The sequence below is a fragment of the Lissotriton helveticus genome, chromosome 8 (genome assembly GCF_964261635.1).
Source record: "Lissotriton helveticus chromosome 8, aLisHel1.1, whole genome shotgun sequence".
Classification (NCBI taxonomy): Eukaryota; Metazoa; Chordata; class Amphibia; order Caudata; family Salamandridae; genus Lissotriton; species Lissotriton helveticus.
Window position 1 is genome coordinate 60,055,754 of NC_136069.1, and position 26,401 is coordinate 60,082,154.

The 26,401-nt window shown below is 47.8% G+C and overlaps 1 protein-coding gene across 1 annotated transcript in view; it reads right to left on the reverse strand.

Annotated features, from left to right (window-relative positions):
* LOC144772354 (sodium/potassium-transporting ATPase subunit alpha-1-like) overlaps positions 1 to 26,401 on the reverse strand; it is a 299,498-nt gene that overhangs the window by 170,843 nt on the left and 102,254 nt on the right. The window contains exons 2-6 of the mRNA XM_078656617.1: positions 13,487 to 13,603; positions 11,497 to 11,556; positions 8,719 to 8,922; positions 3,918 to 4,031; positions 2,110 to 2,244 (exon numbers count right to left, since the gene is read on the reverse strand). Of these exons, the coding sequence (XP_078512743.1) occupies positions 2,110 to 2,244; positions 3,918 to 4,031; positions 8,719 to 8,922; positions 11,497 to 11,556; positions 13,487 to 13,603 (630 nt within the window). The remainder of the gene's footprint in view (positions 1 to 2,109; positions 2,245 to 3,917; positions 4,032 to 8,718; positions 8,923 to 11,496; positions 11,557 to 13,486; positions 13,604 to 26,401) is intronic.

Genomic DNA, 26,401 nt, shown 5'->3' on the forward strand with positions numbered 1-26,401 from the left:
TCCATGTTGGGTCAAAAGTATCCCCACTGTGAAATATAACTTAATTCTCTCATAAAAATGTGGAAAAGACAAAATACTAACTTTCAATCTCTGGTGACTACAGGAAAAAGTGTAAAAAGAGATTAGTTGTTGTTGGTAATCCCATTGCTCTAGAGATGAGGTGCGGAGCAAAGTACATCATTCAGATCTAAAGAGAATAGTCTAAAGAGTGGTCATGTACGTCTCAGGTAAAGTCAGATAAACATCCCACAGAATAGAATGGAACATCTCAGCCCTGGATACTACCAGAAGCAGAGGAGATGTAGAAGGTGCATCAACTCAGGGAAGATTAGAATTGTTGGTGTTATTCGGACACAATTTAACCATTAACTCTATTTACATTTTTGGACTCTGTAGGTACATATTTCTGGAGTAAAAGTATGAGGAACCTAAGACAGTGGCTGGAAAATGGGGAATACTTACTGCTAAATGGGAAGGATTAGGGAAGGGATGTAGCGTTTTAGGGTGGAGTGAGGATGAATGTAGTCCCCAGGTTGGACTATGGAAGTGCTACCCTGTGTGGCCTTCCTAGATCCAAGCTGGCACCACCAAGGGCCTCTCTCCAGGCAGCCATCAGGCTCATCTCAGGATCTAAAAGGAACAATCATATCTCCCTGGATCCTAAAACCCTTAACTGGCTCCCATATGAGGCAAGTATACAGTTAAACATTTCTTGCATGACCCCTAAAGCTCTTCATTACAACCCCCCAAAGTACTTGGCACAAAAACTAGAATTATCTGGTGGATGCAGATCCTCTAGAAGCACCAGCACCTTGGTAATGAAACCACAGAAATCCCATAAAAACAAAACTTGCAGCAGAGCCTTCTCGGGGATTACCTCGAGAATTTGGAACTCCCGGACTCCTGAAATCAGACTGATTCCCTCAACTACTCTATTAAAAAAGGAAGGTAAATTACTACTTATTATAGAATTCTTCTCAAGATCAGCACCCATGATTATTGCTAAACGGTTGGTCCATCTCTATTGTTTTCTGACTTGTCCTTGAGATACTGCCTCCCTCTAATTATGAATTTATTTTACCTTATTTGTGTACCTCTCTTGATTATGTTTTTTTTTCTTTCCTGTTTTCCCAGTTCTGATCATTTGTAAAGCGCTCTGAAACCCTCACAGGTCATGTTCGCGCTATATAAAACTTTAGAAGTAAATAAAAATAAATACATTTTCGGGGGGGGTCATGCAAATACCGACACCTTTCCACAACAGAGTAAGCGCCTTCCGATTCACAAACTGCTCTTCTAAAGTTACTAAAGTCAGAAAAGACTCAAAACAGTTGTAAATGTACCACGGCCCAGCCTCAGTGTAAGCCCAGAAAGTGTAAGGCCACCCATGGCCTCTTCCCGGTAATGCAATACACTCCCAAAGAAAACAATGGGGTCAGGGACATAAAATAACATACATATTTTTGTGTTAAAAGTTATACTATTATTTTTCGAAATTAAATAAAGTAACATTTAACTTTTGATTAAAATAATAACTGAATAATCTTTTAAACTGTTTCATTAAAAAATAATTAAGCAAATATATTTTATTCAAATAGCATACTAATTATAATTATAAAATGCTAGTGAGGCTGGCATATTTTAAAACAATTTTTAATAATAATGTTAGAATAAATTAATATACCTTATTTATTTTTTCATTAAACATTTACCTTGATGAGTTATTGTTCAGTAACATTTTACCTTTTTTGTTCTAGGTTAGTAATAATTAGCATTTTTATTTTATGTTAATGCATTTATTTTAAATGTTTTTAATAATTATTAAACATTATTATTTTTACCTAAAATATACCATAGAGATATCTGCACCCCAGAGCTAGAGCCCTCCATCTACATGTGAAAAGTTACTCGTAAGTCCTGGTGTAGAAGGCTCCACCAGAGTGAAGGCATGTTAGTCTGCAACTAGAAGTAACTTTACACTTGGAAATGCTGAATTTCACAAAAGTAATAAAGTTACTCCTGTGTGTAGCAGTAAATTTATGCATGAGTAAATCTACACATGTAAATGTACCTTTGTGAATAGCTTCTTAGTTGTTGGGATTTTCTCACCTTGCAGCCATGAGCAGATACAATGCGAAGATCCGCAGGGATCCGGTCACCTCCTTTCACTTCTACCAAGTCACCGACTACAACGCCCTCCGCATTGATGGTCTGCTTCTCTCCATTCCGGATCACAAGGGCTTGCTGGCAGAGGGGAGAAGAGAAAGGAACATCAGCAGAATTAATAATCATTATCGTGCACAAAGCTCAAGAGAACTGACATTCAGAAATCAATACAAGGTGTAGGATCAGTGTCCAGTCACATAGGAATCTGCCAATTCTAATCCTCAAGATACCACACTTCAGCTTCCACCTGACTCATTACTGCCCTTCACTTTATAAAGGCCTGTTCCCATGACAACAAGTACTCAACAGTATTCTTAAAGCTTAAAACTGTTTTAAGTCTAGGTACAGTTTGATGAGAAAAGTGGTACATTTGTCATTCTTATTCTTCCAATTAACTTATGCCCCAAGACAGAAAGCCTGCATGGCGTTCAGAGCAGCCCATGGGCCAGGGCATAGGCCAAACACACTACTCAAAACTCTGTACATTCAAGCTTAAATCCCATATCCTACACCCATCATAAAGAAACATGCTAAAACCTCTGAACTCTGTCATTCTGAGTCTCCCCTCTGGTGTTCACAGATTAAAAAGGAACTGTAATCAACCCTCTGTACTCTCCAAATCTAAGACCACCCATCTGCTGCTCCCACATCAAACCTCTGTACGCTCCCACTCTGAGAACACCCATCTGAATATTTTTAAGCCTCTCTACTCTCCCATTCTGAGACCTCCCAGCTGCTGTTCCCACATCACCAACAAGTGTACACAAGCCTCTGTACTCCATTCTAAGACCACCCTTCTGCTGCTCCAACATCACTAACTAGTATACTCAAGCCTTTGTACTGTCCCACTCTGAGACAACCCATCTGCTGTTCCCACATCCCCTACAAGTATATGCAAGCCCCTGTACTATCTCATGCTAATACCATCATCTGCTGTTTCTACATCACCTACAAGTATACGTCTCTGTACTATTCCATTCTAAGACCACCTCTCCACTGTTCCCAAATCAGCTACAATTATACACAAGCCTCTATACTTTCTCATTATGAGTCCATCCATCTGCCACTGTCAGATCAGAAAGGTTTGAGCCCAAACCTTTGTACACCCTCACACTCTGTCTCCACCCATATGCTGCTGCCGGATCAGAATGGACGGTGCTCCAACCTCTGTAATTCCAAGTCTCCTCTTCCGCTTCCCCCAGGTGTGACTGCCAGATTTTTAAGGGTTGTTTAAATGGTTAGTTCGCATAATGAGCGACCTCCATGTGCAACTGACAGATCAGAAAGGATGTTTTCAGTAGTTCAGTTGACCCTTGTGGTATTATGAGGTCAGAAAAAGACTGCTAGCTAAAATATCTCTTCAAAGGTTTAACCAATTCCCTCCCTTTCAGTAGATCTGCATGGCCCCCACCACTGCCTTCCTGCTCCTGAAATCCTCTTTCCATTCTCCATCTCTCCAGGGGATCATACTTCCTTCCATCCCTGTTTTTTAACTCACTGGACTTGCATGTCTCCAGTCTCTGCTGCTCTGTTCCTTAAGCCTGCTCTCGTACTCACCTAGTGATCCATATATCTCTCCAAGCCTTTCATGTCACTCACTGGATACGCCTGTCTTCGGTCACTCATGCTGTCCAATCCAAGCATCCCCACTACCCCAGAGGTATCATATTTACTTCCATCTCTTTCTTCCAGACCCATCAACCCTTGACTACATCCTATCCCAGGAGCCTGCTCTTCAGTCTCATGCTCACCTGAGGTACCATGTTTTTGAAGGACTCCATGATCTTTGAGCTTTTGGCTTCTTGGTAGTAGGAAAAGCAGCCAGTGATGATGACGACTGCCGAGAGCACAATGCCAAGATATAGCTGTGGGAAACAAATATGGAAAAAGCTTAGTCACAGGCTAGAGTAGCCAACCAAAAAAAGCAGAAAAGAGATCTGCAGCGGGGTTCAAGATTCAACAGGATGCAACATTCTGACAGAGGATTAAACCTGCAAACTAAAGCATCACTTATTGGGCCTGATTTTGAGTTTGGCGAATGCAGTAGTGTCTGTTCGGGGGCAGAGGGCTTTACCTACGTCATCCCAAGGGTAGTCCGCCTACCAAATTTAGAGATGACCTCTGTCCTGGCAGTCATTTCAGTGCATTGAAAGGAACCTCAGTCATGCAGGTTCCTTTCAGTGTACTGAACGCTTAGTGAATAGCCTCAATCGGCTTTGATGGTCAAAAAGAAAATGTCTGATTTTTTTGTTTAAAAAAAAAACTCCCACTTTGGAAGTTTGTTATTAAAAAAAACAAAAAACTAGTGACCCCCTTCCCCCCAAGCCCTGGGAGTTTTCTCACAAGGTGTGGAGATTATTATTGTTTTTTTACTGTTCCTCGTTGCCAGGTTTTAACTAGCAGTGATGGATAGGGAAAAAAGGCATTACACCGTCCACTCTAAATAGGGCAGATCGTGTAATATACTTCTTCCGATGACCCTTACTCCATCCGGCTGTCGGAGTAAGTATTCCGTGAATGGAACCAATGGAGGCTGCGTCGACGGAGTACTAAAGGTCTGCCCATCTCTAAATTAGGCAGGCGGATCAAGGGTTTGGCAGGCAGGGTAGGTCATTGTGTTTACAAAGGAGTACCTTGTCCGTAAACTCTAAATCAGGCCCTAAGAGTCGTCATTGTCTTCGGACAACCCAGTAGAAGAGAATAGGAGTCTAACCCAAACCCTACAATCTGCAGACTTGGGGTCTGTTTTCCCTGTGCTACTGAAACTAACTGAAGTCTTTAACGTCAGTCCATCTCAAAGTCTCAAAAGGCAATAATTCCTCAGCTTGATACAACTCATTGTATGAACTGCTGAAGGCGGAAAGCTAAGTCTACTCTTCGAGATAAAGATCTGTGACCTGCAGGTTGCACCATACCTGCAGCACAAAACCCATCATGATTGTATTGATCGACTACTGGTGTAAATATTTAAAGGATGTTGTGACACTAATTGTTGTGCTTCATAGTATTGTTGTTGGTTTGTAAGTGTGGTGAGGTTAAGGCAAAGTGTTGACTGTGTGCAGAGTAGGTTGGTGTTCACAGATTTATGGTTGCTGTTAGTAAGGGGTTGGGTGGGAAAGGTGAGCGTCTTCTAGTTTGTGTAGACCGAAATGATGGGCCAGGATGAGCCTTCAGGCCTGGGAAGTTAGGAGTAATGAAAACATAACCAGCGATCCTCAACACTGACATACCTCTGCTCGTGACTATGACATTATGTGGGAATATGAGCCAGGAAGCTTGTGCAAGAGCTACTTAAATAAATGTGTCTATTTTAAAGGGAAATGCTCTATTAACTTGCAAGAAGAGACATCAGCTGACACAAAACAACTCCAAACCCTTACAACTTGAATGAGTGTGATGTTCAAGAACAGTAATTTCTGGCAACTTTAACATTGAACGCATGTATCCTTTCTCCATATACCTTTCTGCAAGCTCTTGATTGCTTAATTTGAGCCGGTGGTTTCCAGTGCTCGACACCGGCACTTAATTGTTAACACCGGAGCTTGTAACAGTCTGCCACATGGTGGAGCTGTTTCTCTAATTTAGAGATGAGCACAACAACAGTTGATTATTAATTCAATATACATTAAAAATGACCTACACCTGCCTCCAGAGCCATTCTTAGGGCTTTTGGTCCCTGAAATATTCAGAATTGTCACACTTGTAGGAGTGTGATGGTGAGTAGCTGTGCTGATACTGTAATTGGCAGCTGTAATGGGCACTGCACGCGCAAGTGGACTCCTGACAGGGCCCTGGCACTTATTGTTTTGTAAATTAAGCACTGACTGTGCCCTCTTGAAGAGAATGATTATTTATGATGATGCAGTGATATTTTTTTCTTGTAGGTTTCCGAAGGGTCACACACAGTTTGACACTTACTGCAGTACCTATAAGCATTTGATGAGAACATTGCAAATATTGCTGATGGTTGCAGAGTGTGAGTGAGTGCGAGCTTTTTAAAGAATATTAGAGAATATTGGAGATCTGCTGAAAGTGGTCCTGGTGGTAAGCAAACTACAGACAAAGAACTGTAATTGTGTAGGTTCTGTCGCTTCTTATGAATTGTGTCTAATATGTCTGTAAGTGAATAAACTATTGATATGTTAGAAAATTTTGCAAACTAAGTTCAGTACCAGGTAACTTTCACACCAGAAAACATGTATAAATACTGTAGGAGAGCATGGTGGATATGATTATGTACCTCTGCTTTGTGACATCACACAGCGGAAACTAGTCAGTGACCAACCCAAGCTCGTGGTTTAAAGACAACCAGATTACTAAAAGGATCCCATGAAGTCTGATGAAAAACATGGGGGATCTTCAGCACAGTCGAAATATTATAATATTTATAAGTCTCTTAATATCTTGTTTGCCTTGCTTTTAAAAGAAGTCCAGTACACTGGGAAAGGTGTGGTTACTTGTGTACTCTTGTACCTGTGTGTTTTTCAACATAATCGTTGTATTAATTTTCACCATTCAAAGAGACAAAATGTCAGATTTCTGCACTCTACGGTCCACAAGCCAAAGGGACCTATACCAAGTGCTGAAAGAGTGATATCCCCTAGACATATATCTATTCCTGTTTCAGAATGAACATCGCACTTTATGGCACAAATCTGTCAAGTTGCACAGTTATTTTTCTAAAAATGGTACATTTGGTTTTGTCTATGTCAGAAGCGTTTACACTGTTTCAGCCTTGAATGTGTTTTAGACCTTCGTCTGTACAATTCATTTTAACGCATATATTTCTGTGTGCAGCACAACGTAACATTTTTTATGAACGAATGAATGAGTGAATGATAGAATCTAATTTGAGATCCAAAACAGTGATGAGAGAATGTACAGGACAAGCTCAGAGTACACTCGAATGAATGATGCATATTTGTAGAGCGCACGGCTACTCAGCAAGAGTATCCCGGCACTAATAGTATCGAACTAACAGACCAGACAGCTACCTCTAGCCCTGAAAAAGCCAAGTTTTAAGAAGTTTCCTAAAAGCAGACAGGTCATCCATAGATCTGAAATGGGCCGGGACACTGTTCCAAGCTTGAGCTCCCAAGAGCCTTTATCATCTTTCGAACATGCCATATTCAACCAGTTCATGACTCTTTGGGGTCCAAAAGGCCAAAAATCACCAGACACTCATTGTTTGCTTGCTTGTTTGCTAGTTGCATTGTGTGTGTACAGGACTCACTGGCATGAGGAGATGCTGATGGACTCTTCAAGAAACAGGTATGGCCTTTCTTCCCACAGGTGTAGCAGTACATTGTGGGGGTTTGTGCTCTTTCCACACCATTGTTGCTGACTGGGGTGTTTCTTGAGTTTATTGTTAAATAGTGGTGGTTACATCAAATTATTCAGGGATTTCTTCTCATGGGATCCAGGGAGGCAGTGCTAGATCCCTGTTTCAGATCTTGGAGGGTGGGACTTCTGGAGTGGTCTCCCAGAATTACTGGGAAGGCGAATCAATACAAGAAACTGTATGACCTGGAGTTTTCATGTACATGTACCTGTTCCCCCTGATAATGGAGGGTTATATGTTTTGAAAGCGGTGACACTGATCAAAGGCTTGGTGCACTTCCTTCTCAGGCTTCGGTGGAGGAGTCAACCTCGGATACAGAGTGGGGGCTACGATAGATGTCTACTGACTACTCCTGGGTGAGGCCCAGCTCAGACACCCCCACCGTGGCAGCCTTCCTTGTGACACTGCAGATCCTTGACTTTATTGGCCTCATCCGTAGAGTAAAAGGAACTCCAATGGAGATGCTGCAAAGGATCCTTGCTCTTCAGAATGACTTTAAAATTATTGAAAATTAGTGAAATTTTTTAGAAACCTAAGGATATTTCACAGATAGGGGAGGCCTTAAGTGAGTCATTGATTATTGCCTTGAGTCTAACAGGTGAGTTTGTATTACTCCTTGCGGGATTTAAGAGCACCTGTCAGAGAGGCAAGATGTGTCAGAAGAGGGCACCTTTAGCCTGTCTTTGACAAAGGTCCCAGTTCTGGGTACAAGAATTCTCAGTGTGACCATGCCCTTCCTCTCAGCCCTCATGCAGGTGTATGTTCATATAGTGGCCCCCCTCAGAGCTCTTCCACAGGCCCTGGAATGGTAGTTCCATGCACACTTGTGTAAACTCTGTTCATTGACCACGCTAGTACAAAATTGCACTGAACGCTTTTCATGGATGGGAATTGCCTTGATACACAAGAATCCACACCGTACCCAAGAATCCCTTGTGGAGGAAAATATCATGAGATGGGTAGAGGACCAGTGACACTAGCCTGATGATTTTCATAAAAATGTTTTATGTAAATAGGAACAAGATTAAAATAAACAAAAAAATATAATGCACCAGGGAAAATTAGTGTCTTTTTTTCCAGCCTCCTGTGGGACAGCTGGAACTGAGGAGCTGCAGTCTCTAAGTAGCTGGGCAGAGTTTTGGGTGAGCACTAGGGTACACTTTTGTATTTGTACTTGAGCAGCCTCTTGGGTCTCATGCACTGATACTCACATTATCACTGACAGGTTCATCTTCAGTGGCTGCTTGGATACCATAGGCCAGAAAGCAGAGGACCGCACCAATCCACAGGAGCATGGAGAAGCCACCGAACAGCTGCCGGCAGAACTTCACCCACTCTGGGGTGGTGGGTGGCGGCGTCAGGGCGTTCGGTCCATCCCGGGCCAGGATCTCTGCAGCACGAGTTGTCGTCAAACCCTAAACCAAATGGACAGCAAAGGTCAGCACCAAACAGGAAATGGAAAAAGCAACCCACCATGAATTACCTGCAGCTCAGGTGACAGCGATGGAGAGGGACACAATGGAGGTGAAACAAGAAGACACATAGATTTGTAACTCAATCTACCAATCAGCAAGTTCTACCTGAGCTTAGGACAATTACTAATTAAGTCTTGGCGGTCCAGTTGTTACCAAGGAAAGAGGCAATGTCATGAGAGTCAACAAAGTGTAAGAGCCATCATTAAATATTCATTGTACACACTCTGGCAACCTTATCTGCTCCCAACTATCTGCAATTCAAGCTGTGGTTCTGGGTGTTATGTTATGTTATGTTATCAGAGCTTATATAGCGCACAGCTGCCCCAGCAAAGGGGCGTCCCGGCGCTTCCAGCATCAGAACATGGGCATTAACCACTACAGAAGGATAGCTCTAACAAAAACGAAGACCAGAGAGCTATACTAAAGGAAAGAGAAAGGTTTTGATAGCTTTCCTAAAATCCAACAGACCCTCCAAACCACGTATTTGAACCAGCAGGGAGTTCCATAGTTTGGCTGCCAAGCAACGGAAGGACCGTCCTCCCGCTTGGCAGCGTTTTACACGGGGAACAATGACCAAATGCTGTTCTAAGGAACGCAGCGAGCGGGGGGGACTATACGGGGTAAGCAAGTTACAGAGCAGGCTAGGCGTGGCGAGCTTAAGTATCTTAAAAGAAAGACATAAAGTCTTAAATTGAATCCGCTCCAACATGGGAAGCCAGTGAAGTTTCGGATGGTGTCAGCAATAGGACATAACTGAGGGAGCCCCAACAAGGCTCTGGCAGCAGCATTTTGGACACGCTGCATCAGAATAATTTTAGGCCATCTCTAAACCTGGAGGCGTTCAAAGTAGAACCTTCAGCCAATGCAACCACTTGCTGCGTGTCGTCTGCATATGAGATCATAGTGAGGTCCCACTGCCTGGCGACCGCTGTGAGTGGCTGAATGTACAGGTTAAATAATGTGGGTGCAGAAACTCGGAAAGATCTTCCGGTCAGAAAAGGTCTGCGCCTTGCTACATGAAGGGGAAGGGGTATCTCAGTCAAGAGCAGGCAGTCCATGAATTGTCTGACTTCACTCACAACCAAGTGAGTATGGAGGATGAGCACACCTCAGAGCATATATCTGGGGTCATTAAGAATGCTGATCTTTTCTACTCCATAAGTTTACGGGGAGAGGTCATGCATAAACCTCAGTTACTGGTGGTGGATTGTGATGAAAATGGTGGTTGGTTTTAGTGGGGTATTTACGTCGGGAGTAAGAGTCTTGCCTAAAATAGGGAAAAATACGGAAAACAATGGGACGCTGGAGGATGGTGTGGACCTAATGATTACAGGGGTGGCCCGGTATCATGTTGCTGTGTTTCGCAATGTCTGATGTCTATAGAGGAAGATGCAGTAAATATAGAAAGGATGCACAGCTTACTGGTCAAATTCAAGGCTGGGCAGAGTCCCTGGAGACCCCTAGGGGAAAGCTGCAGCTGTTGTGCAATCTGTTTTAAAGCATTAGTGGTGGGGCAAATATTGTGGATGTGGAGCTGGTGGCTGCATGAAGAAGTGGAGAACCTCATTAGAGTATCAAAAGAGCAATCCCCAAGATGCCAGCAGAGGAGTGAAGAGGATAAGTGGACGGCAATGAAACAGCTCATGAAGTTTGGGTGGGGTAAGTAGGCAAGGAAGGGGAGGAGCTTTGGGTGAGGTCAGGAAAAGAAGATAGAAGTCAAAGGAGGAGAAAAAACACTGAGAAGGGGCAAAGAGCAGAGGAGGAGACCATGGGCAGAATACCCATGGGATACACCAAGAGCCTGAGGAACATCCGGCCACTCATGAGAAGCTTTCAGACGGGTTGGAGGAGATCCATAAGAGGGCAATGCCAGGAGTAGATCGCAACAGATGGCTTCAGGAGAGGGCAGGTGGCTGTGGAGGTCAAGTACGCAGGTACATAGTTGAAAGGCGTCTTGTGGAGTTCCTTCGCATGAAGCCTGATGGCGGGGATGAGCATAGGTTACTGGTGCTGATGCAAGAAGGACGTCAGAGAAGGAGGAGCCTTTCAAAGCTTTTACAGAAGTTGGGAGCAAGGGAGAGGGGGTGGAAGGTGCAGAGAGTGGAGGAGTCTATCATGCCTGCTTGACGTAGGCAGATTGTTGACTTCTGATCTCATTTGAGATTTATCAACAAAGTGCCACAGCGCCTAACTGGCATTACAGGCAACTTTTAGCGCTCTGTCTATCTGGAAGAAGACAACAAGCCCAACAGATGTGACGTGGACATCCCAACCCCTGAATAAATGAGGCGGTGCGACATAGGATGAGATGAAGTTCTGGTTCCCTGTTGTAAGAAAAGATCTTTGTAGGAGCAGTCAGAGAGTCGCCTTTTGGCAGGGAGACAGCGCAGCTTAAGTATCGCAGCTCAACACTGGTGCGCCAGCTCAGTTCTTGCACCCTCTAGTTAACAATGGTGTGAATTATGCCACCCAACCCCAGGTGAACTGAATTTTCTAAGAGATGTTTCTACTCACACGTGTCAGGTCTGTTCCAAATTTCCGATGAAGTTCATCCAAGGTCAGCTTGTGTTCATCCTAAAGGCAAGAAAGAGACATGAAGAGGTTAAGGAAAGAGACACATAAGACTGAAGGTGGCAAATGTAAATTGAACCCGAACGTTAAACCAATAAGACATGGAGGTGCCCTTTGCTGTGCTCTGCTGCCGCCTCATTGAGAAGGCTTCATAATGTAGCAGAATCACTGGGCACATGGAGGGCTGACTTGAAGTTCAAGACAGGGGCCTCTGTAGACAGTGGCGACCCCTAGGCTCTCCAAACGGTATCTAAGCCACAGCCGAACAACTTGTCCATCACCTGCTTCAACCACAGAAGCAGACAGCGATCCGAACGAGTGCCCGAGACTTATCCAGGGCACTTTAATCATAGTGCCAAGACATCCAGCATTTTCCTTGGCAAGACTGAAATAAGGATCTACCCTTGATGTCCTACATTTCGCTCAGGTGTGGGCACCTGTGTAGGGTATGGAATAAGCATTCGCCACCCATTGGTGAAGATAGCATACACGGCTTTGCATGCTAATTTTCATTTTATGGGGCAACCTCGATCATCTGAAGGCTTTCGAGTCATGCCGGCTCCTTTTTTAACTGTTTATGGCTGAATGTGCCATTGACTGGTAGCATCGTAACACCCTATAGTTGGAACGTGTTGTAAGGCAGTAAGGAATACATATGTAAAAGAGTGTGCAGGTACTCGCTATGTGTATGTGGCCAGGATCATCTCAGGAAGCAAAGGGGTCCATGTGCATACAAAGGCATGGATTCATTGAGGATGGGCAAGTCGTTGGATCCTAGCTGGCCCAATCTTCTTTGTAGAGGGTAAACATACATATGGACAGCAGTACCCGAGGGATCTCTGTACGTAAATATGGGTTCATGTAAAATGTGGTCAGGGTACGGGATCCTTTGCATGCCTTGATGTAAGTTCATAGCACAGGATGAGGATGAAGAGGATGCTCTCAGCTGCTGGGGGAGGCCATTATGGGAAGAATACATTCACAGACCACAAGAGGGTTCTTGAGAGCATGCAACCCCACTCTTGGTTCTTAAGAGAATTCTAGTGGTTAGAGGAGCAGTCATTAGAGATACAAAATAATGTACTATGCAGCTGCATACGTCTAAGGAGGACGATCTGCTTACAGGGAATTCAGGAATTGTCCACTATAACTGGTGAACGCTAGTAAAGATTGATGACAGGCTGTTCATGGGATTTCTTAACAGGCTACCCCATGGCTGGTAGAGCTGGGCCGGAGTAAGTCTTCAGACTCGTGAATGACTGCACCCCAGGTCTACAGGTCCGTACCTGTCAGCTCTTTAGCATTTGGAAGGTGCCACTCTTTCTTATTTCTATTCACCAGCCTGAAAAACACCTCTACATATAGACTTTACTGGGTCTCCCACAATTCAAATCTATATCACGCTCCAAAAATAGTCTTCATTCTCCATTCACCTTAGTGGGATCCCCATCTTAAAGGCCTGACTTCACCTGCCTTTGTGAGTCAAGTTTTTGACCGGTTTGTGTGCTGGGATCCTGAAATCTCCAGGACCAATCCCACTTTGACAGGGGTCTTGGAACGGCCTGAGAAGGTGATGGCGGCCATTGTAGGAGAACCTTGGATGGGGCTGAGGAAGTGGTGGTGGCCATCTTAGGAGAACCTTGAAGGGGTCTGAGGAGGTGGTGGCAGCCATCCCAGGGGAACCTTGGATGGATCTATGGTGGTGGCGGCCATCTTAGGAGAACCTTGGAGGGATCTTTGGTGGTGGCGGCCATCTTAGGAGAACCTTGGAGGGATCTATGGACGTGGCGGCCATCTTAGGAGAACCTTGGAGGGATCTATGGGGGTGGCGGCCATCTTAGGAGAACCTTGGGACTTGAGAGTGTTCCATGGCACCACCTGTGTGTAACACACAACCATGATGACACCAGCTGCCCGCTGCACAACACCTTACCATTGAAACTTCCTTCTTCAGCTCGTCCATGTCTCTCTCCTTCGCCGCCTTCTTCCCCTTCTTGGTGGTGGGGCCAGGCTCCGACGTGGCAGCCGGCTCATAGTTGTCTTGTCCAGCCTGCAATAGAACAAAAAAAAACAAAAAATGAATATGCTGATAAAATTCAAAAGGTAAGAAACGTAAAAATTCAGAACAATTTTACACCGTCATTGTTTTTATATTTTAGTTTATCATTAAAACATAAATCCCAGATCACACTATGCGTCGCTTCCAGAGATGGGTGCGTAAAAGAAACTGCCACGTGCGCACTCAGGGCTAAATTACTGCGCAAAAAGATCTTCACTGCATGTCTTGCATGACATAATATAATAGGTCGGATTCCCAGTGAGATCCGATTGCACCAGCTGTGGGAGCGAGCGTCTCTCGCCCCCTGTGTGCTGCGGCTCTGACGCCGCTGCAGGGGCCTCGGTGCTCACTGGGCCGTGCGGAGAAATACAAAATGTCTGCCTGGGATGAGCTCCGTCCGCCCGGGCGGCAGCGGAGAGTGTGTGCGCCCAGGAGGGAGGCCAGGGCCGGGTCTGAGCCCTCCTGTCCCCCCTGGGGGAGGGATGGAGAGAGGTTCTTCAGGCACCGGGCCTCGTGCATCCTCGGAGGCCGCAGGAGCGTCCTTGAGGCGGCCAAGGTCACACGGCGCTGTGGCGCAGGAGCCAGGGATGCTGCCTGCAGAGGGCTCCTGGCATCCATGTGTGCCTCGGAGACAGACATGCCGACAACCCTGAGTCAGGCGGGAGACGGCAGATTTTATAAACCCAGCATAGCTTGATTTATGCTGTCTCCCGCCTAAAATCGCCACTGCTTCGGTGTGAATCAATGGGGGGAATCAGGTCCCCGATTCTTCAAACCGCGGCCGTGCACGGCCTTTGACGCATACAGGCGCATCGAGACATCTGGCCTGGCCGTTGCCCCGCACAGTGCACGACCGCGCACGGAGCCCTCCTGGCAATGAATGAAGTCGTTTTATGTAGCGCCGCTGCAGCCGTGGAAATTAAAGCGCTTTACTTAACACTGTGATTACGTATGCGAGGCATGTTTACAAAGGATGCAACAAAGAAATAAACCTTGAAAATGAGCAGGGTAAATAAAGGAAGGGAATAAATAGAGAGAATAGATAAGTTAGGGTAGTGAAAGAGAAACACTGCGGCGACCCAGAGAGGGGGAGTCAAGAAAATAGGGGGGGGGGCGTGTTAATAGGGGATTGGAAGAAACAGTGTATGACCTTGGTGTTCAGTTTTTTTCATCCCGTTGTAGCGGGCCAGCCAGCATCAGATGGCAGCATCTCTTCTTTGTGCTCAGACTGGGTCACCGGATGACCCCCCCCCCTTGCCATAAGAGGTGCAGGGAGAGTGCCATGGGGCATGGCCTTGCTGCTCTTGCAACCCACCCCTAAAGCGTGTTACAGACCTTTAAAATCAGGACGGGTGCTTCTGCGCCTTGGAATTTCGGGCATGGGCACACCAGCCTAGTTATACCCAGCAGTTTCCCATACCTGTGATTTATAATGCACCAGCCTCGCATGTCGCATCCCGCCCACTGCTCGGACAGAGTACACCCGCTGTCACTCCAATGAGCCTACCCTCTCTGCCCACCTACTGACGGGCCTCAGGGGCTGAACTCAGCCTGGCAGTCAGCTTCCACAATGATCATTCATGCAACCATTCGGCATGCAATGTAATTATATCGTTTTAAAAGCAATATTGAATTTTAGTCAAACTGGTGGGTTGGTGCACTTGCAGTAATTGTGTGTAAAAGAGTGTGCGAGGGTTCTCCCAAAAAGTTTCTTTAAAAAATTGGGGACAAAACTATGAACATCAAATGTTCTGGTTCCTTTGAAAAAACAATTACGGGGAAGAACACTACCAAAATAGTATTGCAAGGGAAAATAAAGCTAGCACATTATTTGTTCATTCATTAAGCAGTAGAAGAAAAACACTGTTAGGATATTTTACATCTGAATTATTGCAAATTAAATGCAAAAAAAAGATAACTTTGCAACTCCTTTTGTATTGCAAAATTCGCTCAGATCCATGCACATGCCTTTAAAAGGTCAATTCAGTGAAAGGAATGAACAAGCATTGGTACTGATAGACCACAACGACTATTGCTCAGCCTTGGAAAATAACAAATATACGTCGCATACATTTTGACATCTTTTTAGACTTTGAACGTTGGGTTCAATTCAGACTTTAGCCCTGGACTGGGGGCTGCTCTATGCAGAATTTTTTGTTTCACCCTTCGCTTATGTACTTTTGACCAGATGCAACTGCGCGGTTACAGCCAGGGTTTGTGGTTATATTAAATACTAAATTGTGCATGTGAGCAACTTTAGAAGCTGCCGTCAAGATATTAAAACAAAAAGAAACAAGGATTGGCAAAGCCTTATGGTTTGGTTTCCTTGGGCAGTGTACATTAATAGACTACTTTGTGTGTGTCGCTTCAGCTGTCCTCAAATCCCACACTGAAGCAACATCTTGGGCTACAACAATATCTGAGTTTTAAGTATTGCTGAACAGACTGTGTTCTCGGAGTTCAGCTGCACCCTCAAAGCCAAGTGCTGCGAAAAAGATACAGAGGATGAAGTTTGTGTTGAAAGGTGAATTCAAAAGGCATAAAATAAGAAGGATATCAGGTACTCTTGACAAAGGACCTTGTATTTTGGCTGCATCTTTAAGTAGGCCTATGTTTGTGCCTACATTTATAATGTAAACAAATCATAAGATATACAAACCACATTATTGTGACAACAAAACATGAAAGCACAAGGGTAATTAGTGAATAGCACTGTGACTCTATGACAAGCTAAGACATCCAAACATCAAGCACCGCCTCAACAAGAAAGCCATAAATCAGCAAGTAAAACACCATGTCAGCAAAGTCCACCAAAGAACACACGCTGGCTGGGCATGAGAAACGGCATGTCCTGTTGCATCTGCACTGTAACAAAAGGACTACTCGATCCACATCACCAGATCCAAATGGGAACACAAATGAGATAATGTGACCATCCTTGAAATGCCGTCCATGATGAACAACCCATGCAAACCGCAGCGAAGCATTAGAGGATGTGAAAGTCAATGACTGAAGGGCAGACCCAAGCTCCGCTCTCTCTCTACTTCTGTTTACTCGGCTTTTTTTAAAAGAATTGACAGGCTAGTAGATCTCATATAAATAGAAAGGAGGGTCTGAGGGAATGTTTAAAGTCCTAAACGGATTCAATCCTCCTAATTCTAATAGTCACAAAACGTAATAGAATCCGTGGACATGAAAAAAACCGTACCTCGAAAACCAAGTATGGAGGCACTGACAGCCAAAAGTGCTGTTGAATATTAGGTAGAGCAGGGAAAGCAAAGAGAAACATAGAAAATGTACTCAGAAACCACCTAAGGATAACTGGTGTCCCTTCAATACACAATCATGTGCCCAGTGTCATCATCTGGGATTCCAAACAATCCTCTCCCGTCCGGGATCTACCTGTAACTAAACATAGAAACCAAGAACACAATCCGTCTGTGAGAAGCAGGATAAGAACTGAACTCCCAAAAGCACTGCAGAAGATCCACTCCTCTTGTGCGAGATGCCGAAACGTTTCTAGCCATCCACACTCCCAGGATAACAAGGAACCCCCCAAACTCAAAAGTAGTAGCCCCTACTCATACCCAGTGTTAGGTAGTTGTGTGCTATGTAACACTACAAGCTCTACACTGGTTCCAGTAGAAGCTAGAATGACAGAGCCGCCTGCCAGGCATGTAAACTTGGTCTCTCACTGTTCTACCTTCTCTTCTGTGTCTTGTACAATTGTTCCGCTGGAAGAACTATGTGTGAATCTGCTTTGTTGCAAGCCAAGGGCTCAGATGCCTCCGTGCATAGTGTATGCTATAGAAAACTTAATATAAATACATGGAGATGCACCAGCTAACATAGAAGGCGTTGTTACCAAAGAGGGGTTTATTATCTGCCGGTGGGTCTTCTGTAGGTAAGAGATAGTCACTCTTGTGGCTCTGCATACACCATCCTTACACTGTGGACAGCACTCTGCAACCTGCTTGGATCCTGCAGCCCAATCCGCGAGGACCAGCATTGCCCCCAGGACTCATTGGCTGCCTTCCAAGGCTTCCCTGGTGATGGACCTCCTGGAACAAGTCCAAGACAAAGTGCCCTGGGACTTGGCAGCTCTCAGTGCTCTGTCACCTGGGGAACTCTGGCAAATTGACTGTACAACTCCTGGAACTTTGCAATTCTGATCCAGTGAACACACAGGGCAGGGTGACGATTAGAGGCTGCCGGGTGAATCATCCACCAGTCCTCGTGATCCCCCGCTAACCTTGGTACTGCCCTTAAATAACCCTCTCAGGGGCAATGAGGGCAGCAGAAGGAACACAAGCAGAGCAGTGCTCTAGGAACCCCAGTTATATCTGTAGTTTAGATCAAGGCATCATATGCACATCAACTCACCTGAATGTCAGGAGTGTTGGTATTGGCAGCAGAGTGCCTTTGGCTCCTGGTGACGTCATGGGCTGACCTCTTGTACCACCCTCTGACATCTAAAGGCCTCAGCAGCTAACAGGAGGCTTTTACGAAGCAGAGGGTGGTACAAGAGGTCAGCCCATGACGTCACCAGGTGCCAAAGGCACTGTGCTACCACTACCAACATCTCCAGTGTCTCGAGAACTTCACGGGTGATTTTCTGCGCTTTATAAATGTTTGATTGATTGATTGTCATTCTGTTGCATTGGCATGCATGTTAATATGCTGCCTTCATGGCAGGTTGGTGGGAGGGTGTTGCTGCTGTGTAGGGGTCCTTGAAGAAATACAGAGCATTAGAACCCCAAAGATCAGAATGCAAACTTTTCCCAGTTATTGCAACCTCAAAGATGGTTTGCTCCCAATCTGGTTAGCTTTGCCTCGAGTCTGTCGATGACCTATTGTGAGTGCAGATTAAATACTCTGCTGTTCGCCCTACACCGGAGCTGGTCAGCTATCACAAACAAGCCTTTAATCTGCTGTACAGGTACCTGGGCAAGATCCACCCTACAGCTCAGTGATTCTACAGGAGGATGAGAAACGAATATTTTCTTAATATGGACTCAAAGAAGGGAGATCAGGATCTTACAGCAAAGGTAGCGGATCAGCATCGCTGTTTCTCATCCGAAGCGCTCGTCCTGCCATAAGGCGAGGAGAGGCAGCTGCCTGAGGGCACCATCAGTAGAGCCAAGTAATGAAAGGCCTGATAAATGCACTTTTCTTAGTGGCTGGGGAGTGTTCATGTGGCAAACCTTACCTAGATGACCAAGCATCCTTATACAGTTCTTGCTCATCTCACACCCTATAAATGTGGTGAGATGATTCTGAGTATATTTGCTTGAAAACGTTCACATATCTGCTTGGAGTAAACTGTCCCTTGCACTTCTCTAGAGAGAATAGATCCCTGCTCTAAGTTAGTTTGCTGTTAAATCCACTGAATGTCACAAATGGTTTTTTTTTGTGCTTCAGTGAGTATATCAATAATGTGTTCCCATTGATGAACTTTTGTTTACATGGACAGAGCCTTCATGCCACCTACCTGGGGGCAGGAGGGGCCATTAAAGTGCACCCCTACTAGAGAGAATGACTACTGACCTACTAGTCTGAGAGAGGCTGGCAGTGCCGGCATCAGTAGAGGCAGAGACAGGCCCTCTTTGCCGGTGTCCTTCAGAGGAGAGATGTCTACTCCCCTCTCCTGTTAAAACGTTGGTTAGTCTCACTAACCCAAGCATTTCGCCCCGTCTACGGCGGAGGAACGTGGCTATGTGTGGAAATATTTCATGTAGAATGAGTGACACGCCTGATTGTGAGTCCTGCTTGACTGCTAGTCTGGGGTTCCTTTGGTTAGAATAATAATCCACATTTGTAAAGCACAAACATTCCCCCATAAGGGTCTCTAGGCGCTGGGGGCCGTCGGGAAGATTAAGCAAGCTGTTGCCCAGAGTCACATGGTGCTGGGCTAATCTGCCGCCGGTGATCGAACCGTGATCCCCAGATTCCAGCGTCAGTCGTCGTGACCGCAGCGCCACACCTCTCCTTGGGGAATCAAAATGGAGTACTCAAGTTGAGGCCACCCAGGTCTAGTGTCTGACCTGGGACCAGCCATTGGAATCTTCCTCCTCCCTGAGGGACACTGTAGCTGGGCACCAGTGGCTGGGGAATGGGGGCTCTCCAGGCATCCTGTCCCTTACCCCAGGACTGTCACTGTAGTCAGGTTTCAGTGGTTGTTGGGTGGGGGGCTTCATTTCTTCCTTTGAAATTATCCTTCTGTGCCACATTGGAACATTTACAGCTCCAGCTACTGCATTTGTGCAACTGTGATTTGACCTTCCTGAGACCAATATACAAAAACTCCCTCAAATCATCCAGGGAAATCTTTTTTGGAAAACCCAGGGCACACATTGATCATGCAGGGTGCATGCGTGATCTGATCGGAGGAGTCCCCCAAAATGTGAATACTGCACAAGGAGTAACCCCAAGAATAAATACCAGGGGTATGCTCTGCTCAGAGTGATGGCAGACACCTGGAAAAATAATTGTATCTAGGGGGTGCGCTCGCTTTGCACGCCCCAGGGGCACTTTGGTATTACAGAAGGGCCTTCTGTAATACTGTATGCCAGCGATGTCATCAGGGGGCGTTCCTTCATTTGCACAGGGGCCCATGCACATGAGGAAATCCCTTGACATCTGCACCGGCGCCCTATTATAGGCGCAGAGGCAAAGAAGCTGTCAGGGAGCCACCTAAAAGTTGTACACTGTTAGTGCACCCCTGATGGCAGCCCTCTGGAGGGGTGAATGGGGGTGCCATGGACCCCGCCAGATATCCCTTTGCAGGTGGGTGCAGTCATTCACTGCTCACTTCTGCAAGGAGAGCCCTAATCCCCTTTAAAGTGCAGACGGGTTGCCACCCACACTGTGAAACAAGGAGCAGCGTCAAAGCAGCCGCCCTGTTTTTCACCTGAAAGCGCTGTTTCCAGGGCAGGGCAAGTTCGCAGTTGCCCTGGGGGCAGCACATTCACACTAATGCGGGGTATTTTCCTGGTTACCGCTGAGCACACCTTCTGAAAGGTGCGCCCAGCGCAAACTAGGAAAATCGCTCAGGATACTGTAATACGTCCCCAAATGGGCTCACTCTTTGAAGCGCACAGCAGTCAGTGCTGGGCCGCTGACTCTGGCTGTGCTGGACAAGGGCGGGGAGGACTCCAGCCACCTATCAAAATGGTGTAGGACAGACCTTCATTCACAAAGAAAAATACAGGAGGTCTCTCCTGTGTTGGCGATGCTCGGGTGCCTTGTATAAGGATCTCAGCAGCTTTGCCAGAATCTTTTCTGGGACTCAGGTCACAAATATCATTTGAGCCCCCTATACCTCTTGAGACCCCAGATCTCATCGCTCATAAGTCCACTGAAGCGAAATTTGAGAAAACCATTGTCGATTCCTAAGTGCAAGATTTATTGAAAAACAATAGGGCCACTGAAGCTGGCTCAAAGGTTTCCAGCTGGAACAAGGGGCGAGACAGTGTTCAGTGACAAAACCAAAACTGGCACAATATGCAATGCAGCATTTATTCATAGTATGACTGGCCAATGGCGAAGAGAGAGTGTATGCACTTTACAAAGCCAAGCTGCTGATGTTATTGAATATGGACAAAGAGACACTGAAAAGGCAACTCAAAAAATTGGGGAGGTGGGAGGGGAGAGAAAATTCACAGGTTCGCTCATGTAAAACAAAAACCCTCCGGGGCTCCCATGAAAGAGAAGGAAAAACCATCTGGAGCACTCATGAAAGAGAAGGGAGACCCCTCAGATGATCTCATAGGAAGTCAGGAGCCGACACAAAGCCGAAGGAAAACACCTCAGGTTTTATCATGTGGTAGAAGAAAAAAAACCTTGAATGCTCACTGCATCCTCCAACCCTCCTCTTCCTGAGACCTGCAGTGACTGCATCCTCCAACCCTCCTCTCCCTGTCACCTGCAGTGACTGCATCCTTCAAACCCTCCTCTGCCTGAGACATGCAGTGACTGCATCCTCCAACCCTCCTCTTCCTGAGACCTGCCAGTGACTGCATCCTCCAACCCTCCTCTTCCTGAGACCTGCCAGTGACTGCATCCTCCAACCCTCCTCTTCCTGAGACCTGCCAGTGACTGCATCCTCCAACCCTCCTCTTCCTGAGACCTGCAGTGACTGCATCCTCCAACCCTCCTCTCCCTCAGACCTGCAGTGACTGCATCCTTCAATCCCTCCTCTTCCTGAGACCTGCCAGTGACTGCATCCTCCAACCCTCCTCTTCCTGAGACCTGCAGTGACTGCATCCTTCAATCCCTCCTCTTCCTGAGACCTGCCAGTGACTGCATCCTCCAACCCTCCTCTTCCTGAGACCTGCAGTGACTGCATCCTCCAACCCTCCTCTCCCTCAGACCCGCAGTGACTGCATCCTCCAACCCTCCTCTTCCTGAGACCTGCAGTGACTGCATCCTCCAACCCTCCTCTCCCTCAGACCCGCAGTGACTGCATCCTCCAACCCTCCTCTTCCTGAGACCTGCAGTGACTGCATCCTCCAACCCTCCTCTTCCTGAGACCTGCCGGTGACTGCATCCTCCAACCCTCCTCTTCCTGAGACCCGCAGTGACTGCATCCTTCAAACCCTCCTCTTCCTGAGACCCGCAGTGACTGCATCCTTCAAACCCTCCTCTTCCTGAGACCTGTCAGTGACTGCATCCTCCAACCCTCCTCTTCCTGAGACCTGCAGTGACTGCATCCTCCAACCCTCCTCTCCCTCAGACCCGCAGTGACTGCATCCTCCAACCCTCCTCTTCCTGAGACCTGCAGTGACTGCATCCTCCAACCCTCCTCTTCCTGAGACCTGCCGGTGACTGCATCCTCCAACCCTCCTCTTCCTGAGACCCGCAGTGACTGCATCCTTCAAACCCTCCTCTTCCTGAGACCTGCCAGTGACTGCATCCTCCAACCCTCCTCTTCCTGAGACCTGCCGGTGACTGCATCCTCCAACCCTCCTCTTCCTGAGACCTGCCAGTGACTGCATCCTTCAAACCCTCCTCTTCCTGAGACCTGCAGTGACTGCATCCTTCAAACCCTCCTCTTCCTGAGACCTGCCAGTGACTGCATCCTCCAACCCTCCTCTTCCTGAGACCTGCCAGTGACTGCATCCTCCAACCCTCCTCTTCCTGAGACCTGCCAGTGACTGCATCCTTCAAACCCTCCTCTGCCTGAGACCTGCAGTGACTGCATCCTCCAACCCTCCTCTTCCTGAGACCTGCAGTGACTGCATCCTCCAACCCTCCTCTTCCTGAGACCTGCCAGTGACTGCATCGTCCAACCCTCCTCTTCCTGAGACCTGCAGTGACTGCATCCTTCAAACCCCCCTCTCCCTGAGACCTGCAGTGACTGCATCCTTCAATCCCTCCTCTTCCTGAGACCTGCAGTGACTGCATCCTTCAAACCCACCTCTTCCTGAGACCTGCAGTGACTGCATCCTTCAACCCTCCTCTTCCTGAGACCTGCAGTGACTGCATCCTCCAAGCCTCCTCTTCCTGAGACCCGCAGTGACTGCATCCTTCAACCCTCCTCTTCCTGAGACCTGCAGTGACTGCATCCTCCAACCCTCCTCTTCCTGAGACCTGCAGTGACTGCATCCTCCAACCCTCCTCTTCCTGAGACCTGCAGTGACTGCATCCTCCAAGCCTCCTCTTCCTGAGACCCGCAGTGACTGCATCCTCCAACCCTCCTCTTCCTGAGACCTGGCAGTGACTGCATCCTCCAACCCTCCTCTTCCTGAGACCCGCAGTGACTGCATCCTTCAACCCTCCTCTTCCTGAGACCTGCAGTGACTGCATCCTCCAACCCTCCTCTTCCTGAGACCTGCAGTGACTGCATCCTCCAACCCTCCTCTTCCTGAGACCTGCAGTGACTGCATCCTCCAACCCTCCTCTTCCTGAGACCTGCAGTGACTGCACCCTCCAACCCTCCTCTTCCTGAGACCCGCAGTGACTGCATCCTCCAACCCTCCTCTTCCTGAGACCTGCAGTGACTGCATCCTCCAACCCTCCTCTTCCTGAGACCCGCAGTGACTGCATCCTCCAACCCTCCTCTTCCTGAGACCTGCAGTGACTGCATCCTCCAAGCCTCCTCTTCCTGAGACCCGCAGTGACTGCATCCTCCAACCCTCCTCTTCCTGAGACCTGCCGGTGACTGCATCCTCCAACCCTCCTCTTCCTGAGACCCGCAGTGACTGCATCCTTTTAAACCCTCCTCTGCCTGACACCTGCAGTGACTGCATCCTCCAACCCTCCTCTTCCTGAGACCTGCCAGTGACTGCATCCTTTTAAACCCTCCTCTGCCTGAGACCTGCAGTGACTGCATCCTCCAACCCTCCTCTTCCTGAGACCTGCAGTGACTGCATCCTCCAAGCCTCCTCTTCCTGAGACCCGCAGTGACTGCATCCTTCAAACCCTCCTCTGCCTGAGACCTGCAGTGACTGCATCCTCCAACCCTCCTCTTCCTGAGACCTGCAGTGACTGCATCCTCCAACCCTCCTCTTCCTGAGACCTGCCAGTGACTGCATCCTCCAACCCTCCTCTTCCTGAGACCTGCAGTGACTGCATCCTTCAAACCCCCCTCTCCCTGAGACCTGCAGTGACTGCATCCTTCAATCCCTCCTCTTCCTGAGACCTGCAGTGACTGCATCCTTCAAACCCACCTCTTCCTGAGACCTGCAGTGACTGCATCCTTCAACCCTCCTCTTCCTGAGACCTGCAGTGACTGCATCCTCCAAGCCTCCTCTTCCTGAGACCCGCAGTGACTGCATCCTTCAACCCTCCTCTTCCTGAGACCTGCAGTGACTGCATCCTCCAACCCTCCTCTTCCTGAGACCTGCAGTGACTGCATCCTCCAACCCTCCTCTTCCTGAGACCTGCAGTGACTGCATCCTCCAAGCCTCCTCTTCCTGAGACCCGCAGTGACTGCATCCTCCAACCCTCCTCTTCCTGAGACCTGCAGTGACTGCATCCTCCAACCCTCCTCTTCCTGAGACCCGCAGTGACTGCATCCTTCAACCCTCCTCTTCCTGAGACCTGCAGTGACTGCATCCTCCAACCCTCCTCTTCCTGAGACCTGCAGTGACTGCATCCTCCAACCCTCCTCTTCCTGAGACCTGCAGTGACTGCATCCTCCAACCCTCCTCTTCCTGAGACCTGCAGTGACTGCATCCTCCAACCCTCTTCTTCCTGAGACCTGCAGTGACTGCATCCTTCAATCCCTCCTCTTCCTGAGACCTGCAGTGACTGCATCCTCCAACCCTCCTCTTCCTGAGACCTGCCAGTGACTGCATCCTTCAAACCCTCCTCTTCCTGAGACCTGCAGTGACTGCATCCTTCAAACCCTCCTCTCCCTGAGACCTGTCAGTGACTGCATCCTCCAACCCTCCTCTTCCTGAGACCTGCCAGTGACTGCATCCTCCAACCCTCCTCTTCCTGAGACCTGGCAGTGACTGCATCCTCCAACCCTCCTCTCCCTGAGACCTGCAGTGAATGCATTCTCCAACCCTCTCCTCTCCCTGAGACCTGTCAGTGACTACATCCTCCAACCCTCCTCTTCCTGAGACCTGCAGTGACTGCATCCTTCAAACCCTCCTCTTCCTGAGACCTGGCAGTGACTGCATCCTTCAAACCCTCCTCTTCCTGAGACCTGGCAGTGACTGCATCCTCCAACCCTCCTCTCCCTCAGACCCGCAGTGACTGCATCCTCCAACCCTCCTCTTCCTGAGACCTGCAGTGACTGCATCCTTCAAACCCTCCTCTTCCTGAGACCTGGCAGTGACTGCATCCTCCAACCCTCCTCTCCCTGAGACCTGCAGTGACTGCATCCTCCAACCCTCCTCTTCCTGAGACCTGGCAGTGACTGCATCCTCCAACCCTCCTCTTCCTGAGACCTGCCAGTGACTGCATCCTCCAACCCTCCTCTCCCTGAGACCTGCAGTGACTGCATCCTCCAACCCTCCTCTTCCTGAGACCTGGCAGTGACTGCATCCTCCAACCCTCCTCTTCCTGAGACCTGCCAGTGACTGCATCCTCCAACCCTCCTCTTCCTGAGACCTGCCAGTGACTGCATCCTTCAAACCCTCCTCTTCCTGAGACCTGCCAGTGACTGCATCCTCCAACCCTCCTCTTCCTGAGACCTGCAGTGACTGCATCCTCCAACCCTCCTCTCCCTGAGACCTGCAGTGACTGCATCCTTCAAACCATCCTCTTCCCGAGACCTGGCAGTGACTGCATCCTCCAACCCTCCTCTTCCTGAGACCTGCCAGTGACTGCATCCTCCAACCCTCGTCTTCCTGAGACCTGCCAGTGACTGCATCCTCCAACCCTCCTCTTCCTGAGACCTGCCAGTGACTGCATCCTTCAAACCCTCCTCTTCCTGAGACCTGCCAGTGACTGCATCCTCCAACCCTCCTCTTCCTGAGACCTGCAGTGACTGCATCCTCCAACCCTCCTCTCCCTGAGACCTGCAGTGACTGCATCCTTCAAACCATCCTCTTCCCGAGACCTGGCAGTGACTGCATCCTCCAACCCTCCTCTTCCTGAGACCTGCCAGTGACTGCATCCTCCAACCCTCCTCTTCCTGAGACCTGCCAGTGACTGCATCCTTTTAAACCCTCCTCTGCCTGAGACCTGCAGTGACTGCATCCTCCAAGCCTCCTCTTCCTGAGACCTGTCAGTGACTGCATCCTCCAACCCTCGTCTTCCTGACACCTGCCAGTGACTGCATCCTCCAACCCTCCTCTTCCTGAGACCTGTAGTGACTGCATCCTCCAACCCTCC